Source organism: Micromesistius poutassou, assembly GCF_964030765.1.
Source record: "Micromesistius poutassou genome assembly, chromosome: 6".
NCBI classification, from domain to species: domain Eukaryota; kingdom Metazoa; phylum Chordata; class Actinopteri; order Gadiformes; family Gadidae; genus Micromesistius; species Micromesistius poutassou.
In genome coordinates, this window is record NC_140276.1 from 11,331,169 (window position 1) to 11,341,325 (window position 10,157).

The 10,157-nt window shown below is 44.4% G+C and overlaps 1 protein-coding gene across 1 annotated transcript; it reads right to left on the reverse strand.

Annotated features, from left to right (window-relative positions):
• Nucleotides 1-278: 278 nt before the first annotated feature.
• On the reverse strand, nt 279-6,220 carry thoc3 (THO complex 3; the record flags this gene model as incomplete). The annotated part of the gene is made up of 6 exons (XM_084469593.1): nt 279-615; nt 1,780-1,880; nt 2,341-2,502; nt 3,004-3,208; nt 5,557-5,713; nt 6,041-6,220. The coding sequence occupies 6 exons, from the start codon at nt 6,218-6,220 to the stop codon at nt 452-454; spliced, it is 969 nt and encodes a 322-aa protein (XP_084325719.1). The 3' UTR covers nt 279-451.
• Between the last annotated feature and the right edge of the window lie 3,937 nt (nt 6,221-10,157).

Genomic DNA, 10,157 nt, shown 5'->3' on the forward strand with positions numbered 1-10,157 from the left:
CAAACACATTAAATACAAGTCTACAAGAAAATCACTATCAAACAGGTTATGTATAAATCAAACATTTTTATTTTGTTATTCTATAAAAAAGAATGGAATATTTTACAAAAAAAACCCAACATTGAACACTTTTTAAACTGTCTAGAAACCCACCGCAATGATACTAAAGCGCCCTCTGGTGGTGAGAAACCGTTACGGCTAGCCTTACAAATTTACTCCACATCGACATCTTTCAATCAATTTTGATATTGGGGAAAGATGTGGACACCCCTCCCCCCCTCCCCCCTCCCCCGCATTCCATAAAATCAGCAATATTTCCCCCTCTCCTCTTAAAAAATATGGATCAGCCCTCCAGTGATTATGTACACGACAACGCGTCAGGATTCTTTCTAATGGTAAAAGAAATCGAGACTTGAGGTTTGAACAAAGCGGTCGACGGCACTCCTGCTGCTCAGGAGTCGTTGGGGAGGCCGAACAGCTTGACGGTTCCCGCCTCGCGGTTGCTGTCGTACTTGCCCTCCTTGTCATCGCAGGCGTACGCCAACAGGGGGCGCTTGGGATGCCAGGCGACGGTGAAGGTTGGGGAGTCACACTGCACCTCCCACAGCTTCTCTCCTGAGATGGAAAACGAGTAGCAGCCAATCAGGAAGGGTTCAAATACCAACTAGATACTGGTTTCACAAACACTAGTTTTATGGGGCTGTGGAGAGCATCCAGGCCCATAATATCACCGTCTGGTACGGTAACAGCACAGCCCAGGGCAGGCAAGCTCCGCACAGGGTGGTATGCCATGCATAATGGACCATGGGTGCACCTACTTCCTCCATGTCCTGGACACCACTAAGTGTAGGACCAGAGCCTGCAGGATCATGAGGGATCCCCAACATCCTCAAAATGGTCTGTTCAAGCTGCTACAGTCAGGCAAACGCCTTCACTGCCACGCAACAAGAACAGAGTGGCTAAGACTGAGCTTCTTCCCCCAGGCCTTCAGAAACATCAATGCCAGCCAGTGCCCCCATCGAGTCTCACACACACACCCTCTGACAATCACAAAGAACACTACATGTACCTGACAGACATTGTATACAGTCACCTCTACTTCATTCAGTGTTACACTGTATACATGCTGCTATAGTATACTAGTGCTATATATTTATTAATGCCATTTGCTTATTATTACTTTTTAAAATCACATATTTATTATCTTTTTGTCTTATATTGCACCGCTTCTGCAACATTGTCACTTTCACAATTCACTGCATACTTGTATGCATGAGACAAATAAAACTTTGAATCTTGAATCTCTGGAGGCCATAATGTTATGTAAAAGGGACTGTTGACATTTTTACAATGGAGAGAAATGTGTGCTGACTGGAACGATTGAGCCTTCTTCCATTGTGGTGCATGGTGCCACAGAAATTAAACTTTGACAATGCAATGCACATAATCTTGCTGTTGCCGTAGTAATGTGCACAAGCCTAAGTTATTAAAAACGTATTATCAAGTTTCAACCTTCCTTATTTTGTCATCCAATCCCCTTACCCAAAAAACGATGCCAAAGAAATTTAGGATATTTATTTTACATCCTAATAAGAAAAAACTAATTCCTCTACTGCTCAATTGGTTTGTTTCAATCGACAGCTTGTCCAACAGGTTTTATGAAAAGACAATATTTAAGGATGTTAAATACTCAATTTGATATTCATCTGTGTGATCTAGAAAAGGTGTGTTTGATATACAGGTCATTGTGATCCAGGCTGGTGGAGATTGACGACTCACCGGTCTCCACCTCGGCGATGTCTATGAAGTGATCTTCTGAGGCTGACGCCAACATCTTCCCGTCGTGGCTGAAACTTAGCGTCCTCACTGGCCAGTCCAGCCTGGAGGGAGGGATCAAGCATGGAGTAATTAGCTGAAAATCTGCTCTGAGAGGAAGCCTTTCGAATCGTTATTATTACGTTCTACTTCATTGGGTGCTATTCAAAACACAGTGGTAACCATGGGGATAACTTTCTTTTCACTAGAAACTATTTACTTACAACTATTTTTATACTTATTTGTGTAAATAGTACAAATAGTACTATTTAGACATTTTTATTTATGTAAATAGTAGGTGATTCAAATAATTCAATGAAAATTAAATCATCTGTCGAAATAATATTTGTAACTTCTGAAAACACAACTTCAATGATTGTAGTCCTTTTGTGAGTGGCACAGTGAATTACATCATAAAAACGTATGTAGTTTTGTTTAAGATCCAAAAGGGAACAAAGCACAATTTTTTTTCCAACAGTCACATCTAAAACCCAGTAATACACACACAGATGTGGTTTAACAGACCTTGAGAAACAGCGAACACACGTAAGCTCCTCCACGTTCCAGAGGCTCACCAGGGCGTCAGCGCTGCCCGTGGCAAAGTACTTCCCCGTGGGGTCGAACTTGATGCAGATGCAGTTGGAGGGATGGGCGTTGATGGACTGGATGGGCTTCAGCTCAGGGTAACTAGTGGGGGGGACATATATTAAAAATGTACACATTTGCGGCTGTGGATGTCCACCAAATGGCATAAAATTCAATGTTTAAGTAATTAAAAAATGAACACCATTTCCAAGGTTGCAATCCATAAAATAACAGTAAAGGGGTTAAGATTAGGATAATGATGTTAGGGTTAGGTAGGGATTTGAAGTGTTAAGAACTACTGATATGATTCTAGGGTTGAGGTTATAAATTAGACTTTGTTATGCTCTAGGCTTGAGTCGCTGATATAGGCTAAGCGACTACGTTTATGGTAATAGACTAACTATTATTGTTTTAAACTAGGGTTAGGGTTTCAAACTAGGCTCAACAACATTTATCTCAGGATAGGTTTGGGACATAAACTAGGCTTAGGTTCATAAACTGGGATCAGGGTTACCGACTACTGGGTTATAAACTAAACACACCCCCTTGCATTAGGATAGATTAAGGTTAGAATCTACAGTTAGAGTTATAAACCAGGGTTACCTCAGGATATTGATGCAGCCGTTGCCGTTGGTGAGGAAGAACATGTCGTTGTCATTGTTCCAGGAGATCTCGTTCACCTCAAATTTAAACTGCTCCTCGGCGCGCGAGCGGTGCGTCTTGGCGTCGATGAAGGTCACAACATCATCCTTGTTGCCCACGGCGATGGTCTGGCCGTCAGGACTCCAGCAGATGTTGATGTTCTCACCTGAAACAAATAAGAAGGTTTGCTCCTAAGCTTATCTTTGGCGTCATGGATTGATAATTTAAACAATCAAGAGACAAGTTCAAGAAACGTGATTTGATCAGCAGAAGACATCTTTTACATTAATTTGATTATCACAAAGATTTACATATGCATTTTTATTAGATTAGTGGGCATTGCTTTGATTAATTATTATTCTTCCCTGGTATCAGATGAATGTTTGGGCACTGTATTCAGTACAGCTTAGGAGGACAAGGTTTCTTGGCAAAGCAATCAAACCTTCACCAGTAAAAGTGGCAAAGGGGACCAATTTATGCAAATATACTGTGCCATATTAAAAGCTTTTAAAGCTTTCATTGGGAAACAGCCACCTTACATGTGGACCATGCTGGACTGGGACACAGAGATGTATTGTACCTGGTCCAGTGAGCTGCTCCTCCTAAAGGTTCCCAGAGCTCACTCCAGTCTAGGAATGACTGCATTTCCATTGCTCCTAACTCATGGAATGCTCTGCAGAGCAACTTAAAAATGACTGCTCTTCCTACTTTTGGTTTATTTAAATCTATGATTTCTGAGTTGTACACATCCCACTGTAACAGTTTTAGCTGATTTCATTCTCATTTAGTATTTCATCCTATTTTTATTCTTGCTTTTTTTGTATTGTATATAATTTAGATATATTTTATCGCCTTTTTTAATCGCCATATATTTAATATAATAGTTATCCTTGTAATTTGACCTCTCCTGGAACCGTCACCTTATCGTGGTGGAGAGGTTTGCGTGTCCCTGTGAACCTGAGGGCTGTGTTGTCTGGAGCCATGTGCTCCTGGTAGGGTCTCCCATGGCAGAGTGGTCTCAGGTGAGGGGCCAGACTAAGAATGGTTCAAGAAGACCCCATGAAAAAACATAATAGAGGAGGAGAGACCCTGCCCGGAGTAAGCCTGGGGCCCCTGTCTGGAGCCAGGCCCAGACGGAGGGCTCGTCGGCGAGCGTCTGATGGCCGGGATTGCCACGGAGCCCGGCCGGGCACAGCCCGAAAGAGCTACGTGGAATTGGATTCTATTCTTCTCCGGAGTTGCCCAGGTCGTGAGGCACCAGGCGGGTGTGGGGATACTCATAAATCCCCGGCTGAGCGCCGCGGTGTTGGAGTTTACCCCGGTGGACGAGAGGGTTGCCTCCCTACGCCTAAGGGTGGTGGGGGGGAAAAGTCTGACTGTTGTTTGTACGTATGCACCGAACAGCAGTTCAGAGTACTCTGCCTTCTTGGAGACCCTGAATGGAGTCCTGCATGGGGCTCCAGTAGGGGACTCCGTAGTTCTGCTGGGAGAATTCAACTCCCACGTGGGCAACGATGGAGACACCTGGAGAGGCGTGGTGGGGAGGAACGGCCTCCCTGATCTAAACCCGAGTGGTCGTTTGTTACTGGACTTCTGTGCTAGTCATGGATTGTCCAAAACTAACACCATGTTTGAACATAAGGGTGCTCATAAGTGTACCTGGTACCAGAGTACCCTAGGCTGAAGATCGATGATCGATTTCGTGATCGTGTCAGATGATCTGAGGCCTTATGTTTTGGACACTCGGGTGAAGAGAGGGGCGGAACTGTCAACCGACCACCATCTGGTGGTGAGTTGGATCAGGGACTGGGGGAAGATTCTGGACAGACCTGGTAAGCCCAAACGGGTAGTGCGGGTGAATTGGGAACATCTGGAGGAGGCCCCCGTCCTAGAGATCTTCAACTCACACCTCCGGCGGAGCTTTTCTAGCATTCCTTGGGAGGAGCATTAAGCCGGAGTGGGCGGTGTTCAAAGCCTCCATTGCTGAAGCTGCGGCGGTGACCTGTGGCCTCAGGGTCTTAGGTTCCTCAAGGGGCGGTAACCCTCGGACACCATGGTGGACACCGGTGGTCAGGGAAGCCGTCCAACTGAAGAAGGAGGCCTTCCGGGGTATGTTATCCCAGAGGACACCTGACGCAGTTGCAGGGTACCGGCGGGCTCGAAGGGCTGCAGCCGCTGCCGTGTCGGAGGCTAAGCAGCAGGTGTGGGAGAAGTTCGGAGAGGACATGGAGAAGGACTTTCGGTCGGCACCAAAGTGTTTCTGGAAGACCATCCGACACCTCAGAAGGGGGAAACGCGGAAACCCGCGACCCGACCCCGGATAAGCGGATTACAATGAGGATGATGATGAGGATATCCTTGTAATTGTGTTTAGTGTATGCTCGTCGCCACTGTAAATGAGGGAAACCTCAGTGTCTCTCGAGTGAAAATAAAGGTTATTGATTGATTGATTGATATTATCTACATGAACCACATGATGATCTCTATTATCTGGAGGTTGATAGCTTGACTGACCCTTCGTATTGACGGTTGCGATGCATTTGGTTGTGCGGACGTCCCACACCCGGACTGTCTTGTCTCCCGATGCGGTCACAAACAGGTCGGGGTTGGTTGGATGCCAACACAGCTGGTCCACACTGTCTCCATGGCCTCTGTAGTTATTCTCTTTAACCTGAGAAACAAATTAGAACTTCCATTGAAACAAATATTCACGAATGTTAAAAACAATGTTACACAATGGCATACATTCAGACCCATTTGAGACTAACGTTACTGCCCACCACACGATCAAACCGTTAACAATACTGGAGATTGTAGAGATAACTTCCCACTAGGACTATTTCCAGGATGCGTTACACAACTAACAAAGCATTTATTTGACAATGCACAGATACAAAATACAATACAAGTATTAGAAACAATATGTAGAGCGGCGTTTCATTCATTCAGACTCCACATAGGCCACCATGCTGAGCTCAAGGCACATCCAGTCACTCACCAAACGGTCTTTGTCCAAGACGAACACGCTCGCTGTTTTATCAAAAGATCCCGACGCGAGTCTCCTTCCATCACAACTCCACGCAACGGAGTGCACCTTAGCTGTGTGTGCAGGGATTTCTCTACTTTTGTTGTTGTTTCTGAAGCTGTCCTGCATCTCCTGGTAGTACTTCGACGCCATCTTGAAATGGTGTCTGGTTGCCAGGTTGAAAAAAGTACGGGAAATGTTTTTTTATTTATTATTATTATTATTATTATTATAACTATTTATTAAATCGTTTTAATCTCTCTGGTTGTTTTTTATGCAAACAATTACATTTTATAATAACGAAACTAAAATAGATAATAGATTAGCGTTTTCAATTTTAATTCAATAGTTTGGACTAGAGGCGCTGAATTTGGCAACCCAAACGCTCTTCAAGGGGGGCCTTGGGAGCGCAACAGTGACCGCCCAGTGAATTTCCCATTCAATTTCTCCATTGACTTTTCGTAATATCTTTATATAAAGAGTTTTAAGCCTGGAACTGTTGTGGATAAAACCGACATAATAATACTCTAACAAAATACGAGAGGTCGAAAAGGACTAGGTTGAATGATCAAGGCTTTATTGTCACTACGCAGAGTAACGCCAAAACCTGAGTCGTTTGTCAAAGAATTCCCGAATGCCCTTGGCCAATCACAACGCTCTAAACCACGGGCCTTCCCGTTCCCCGTTGTCATGTTGGGAAAAACAGTCTGTCTAGTTACTTGACCAGATAAAATGAGACGGAGAGGTAATAAAGTCTGTCAGCACGAGGACCTCGGATTTATTGAGTAAAGTGGCAAAGGTAATACTGATTCATAAAGCGTGAGAGATCGAATATTCTACGTCCCCTAACAGCGCTGAGGTCGTCTGGAGCTTCGCCTCCGTGGAAGTTCTGCTTCAGAAGAGCACCCCGTGATCCGGTGCATGTGAAACTTATAGTTCTTTCCTAGCCAGGTGTGTGTGCTAGACTTTGTGTGGGTTATCGAGGGTTCTCTTGTCCCTGAGCCTCCGGGTTGTGTTGTCTTTTTGTGTGATATGTGTGTCCTCGCCATCTAGCTGTGGCAGTGTTCTCCGCAGACTGATAGGGGGGCTCGAGGGTCATCTTGACCTTCTTGAATGTGTGGTGTGTTGTGTTCGTTAAGTTTGGACCCAGAGTTGACTATATTCGTAATGTAATGTTATTTTTGCCCATCAGTCCACAATACATTCAGTAATATAGTAATTTAGCAAGAATTACATAGAAACAGGGTCACATATTAAACATTGTAGTTACATGAAGTTATAGATTACACATGCATTATATGAAGTGAGGTCTTTGTTTGAAGTCCATTCTTCGCCTTGTTTATAACCTGATCTTAAATCACCATGACTCATCACATGTGTTTAAGAGATGAGCCCTAAAAACCAATATTCATTTAAACAGTAAAACATGCATTGTAATAGTTAATAATGCCACTTTATTTGTCTGTGGCATATAATCATAAAGGTGGTACTGTCTGACTTTTAGTAAAAGTATGGATTGAGTGAAGTCAGTCAGTTCACTCTGCCAGAATACACATCACAAGAACATATGGAGGAGGAACCGCAGGAGGACGTCTCACTCGGACGGGAGCCAGTCTCTTTCAGGGACCACTAAAACGTAAATGAGGTGGGGCTTTCTTCTTTTGTTAGCACGTGAATGAGAGACATTTGTTGATCAAGGAGAGCCAGGTAATATCAAGTGTTTATCAACATTTGGCTTCACAAGGTAATATCAACATTTGGCTTCACTGTAACAATACTTATATTATTGTATGTTTTATACTTAAAGTCAATCTTACTCATACTTATATTCTAGTGAACTGAGAAATAGGCTGATATCATTTACTAGAGGAATGCCTGTCTGGTGGTGTCCGGTCAGCCCAGGACCCTCCCCAATCTGTTGACCCGGTTATTTTCTACTATTATTCCAAAAATATGGCAGAGATATCCTTTTAAACCTTCATTATTTTCTACCATAGAACCAAGCAAATTATTCCTTCAGTCATTCGTGACCATAAAGCATTTGATTCGGGACGCACCGTACCCCACCCGTCCGAGTTGCAAAGTGGGAAATCTCCCAGCTTCCTTGCGACATTACACCGAGGCACGCCCCCTTTGGGTCGTAACAAAACCTGTCCCACTCGGGCTGCTGAGTCCACCGAGGAGAGAGTGGTGAACAGCACGACCAACAAATATGGCTTCTCCCGTAATTGATCGTAAGTTGAAATGTATTTTCTTTGTATTTGTACCCCGTTGGTAGTTTTAATGTATTTAATGGTCTTACACACTCGATTACAATGCTGCTTCAATCCGGTCACCAATGTATGCATTGCACGATCTTGCTGAGGCGAATGTAGCAAATGACTAGCCTGCTACTGCCCCTCGTGGCTCGAGAAAAACGCGGCACTTGTTGAAATTTAAATAGGCGAAATGGCTAAATATTATTGAAATGTAAACGGAGCTACTTCAAATGTCAGTGTTTCTGTAAAAAATATATTTGAAGTATTATTTCACATTGACCTGGCCTGACCTACAGTACCCAAATATGAAGAATGAGGAACGTGTTAGCCTACTTTTGTTGGAAAACAAAACTTTAGGTGGGAAATAGACCTCTGAAGAATAAGTCCCGCCTCCGAGGCTCAGGTTCCCTCGGTCAAATGTCTATGGGAAATAACATGGGGTTTTTGAATGATCGTACATAACAAACTCTCTAGGTGGCGAAGAAGTAAAAGCTGCGCCACGTTTTGAACTACACACATTTCCCATCTAGTTTCGACTGGCTTTTTGGATTGTCGGTGCCGTTAAAGTAGTAAACGATTATAAATGCTATTTTAACGGCACCGACAATCCAAAAAGCCGGTCGAAATGTGTGTAGTTCAAAACTTGGCGCAGCTTTTACTTCTTCGCCACCTACAGAGTTTGTTATGTACGATCATTAAAAAAAGCCATGTTATTTCCCATAGACATTTGACCGAGGGAACCGGAGCCTCGGAGGCGGGACTTATTTTTCAGAGGTCTATGGGCGAAAATGTGTGTTGCTGCTGGTGGTTTAGTAGACAATGGATAGGCCGACAGCTTCTCAGAAAACAATAGAAAGTGTTTTGCATAATGTGGTGGAGAGTGAAGAGGTGATAAATGGTGGAATTCTGTATTGTGGGTTTTACCTCAGAGCTTTGTGTGGTTCATTCACAGCATACCACTCAAGTTGCAGTCTGTAACATACATTGTGTTTGCAAGTACTGTGCTAACATGGTTATTTGTCATGACTCAGATACCTGCATTGTCCTTCCCACTGCACCACTGCCGGTGAATGGCACCACTGCCAGCTCCTCTTCCCTGTCTCCTGCCTCTTGCATGGCCGGTCCACCCCCAGGTCGTGTCCCCACCAGTCCCTCGGACAGCCCGAGGTCGCGGAAGCGGCAGCGGGAGGATGACTTCTTGGAGAGTGGGGATGATTTCTCGGAGAGTGGGGATAACTTCTTGGAGAGTTGGGATGACTTCTTGGAGAGTGGGGATGACTTCTCGGAGAGTGGGGATGACTTCTCGGAGAGTGAGGATGACTACTCGGAGAGTGAGGATGACTACTCGGAGAGTGGGGATGACTTCTCGGAGAGTGGGGATGAATTCTTGGAGAGTTGGGAAGACGCCTTGGAGAGGCTCTTGGCCCTTGAGAGGGTTGATTCTGCTTCCCAGATGCGGTTTGAAGAGGCCCTGACCAGGCTGCGGGAAAGTCAGCGCCTCCAGGTGTTCAGCAGGATGGTGAAACCAGCCATCTCCTCGTCATATGGCTCAAAAAAATGAAAGTGGATGGTTTATATTATTTTTTTATTTAATACACTTGGTGCTCTAATGAACATCCACGTTTTAGAAAACAAACGATCAGCACTCCTTTGTTAAATCTCAAACACGCGTTTCACACAACCCGGCGAGGTGATAGGGATGCAGGTGATATAATATGTCCCAAACGAACGCTAGATGCGTCAAGGCTTCAAGTAGGCCATAGTAGGACCTGGATATGCTGCTCACTACACGGGCAAAGGGACGCTGGGGAAGGCCATTGATGGCAGAGTGA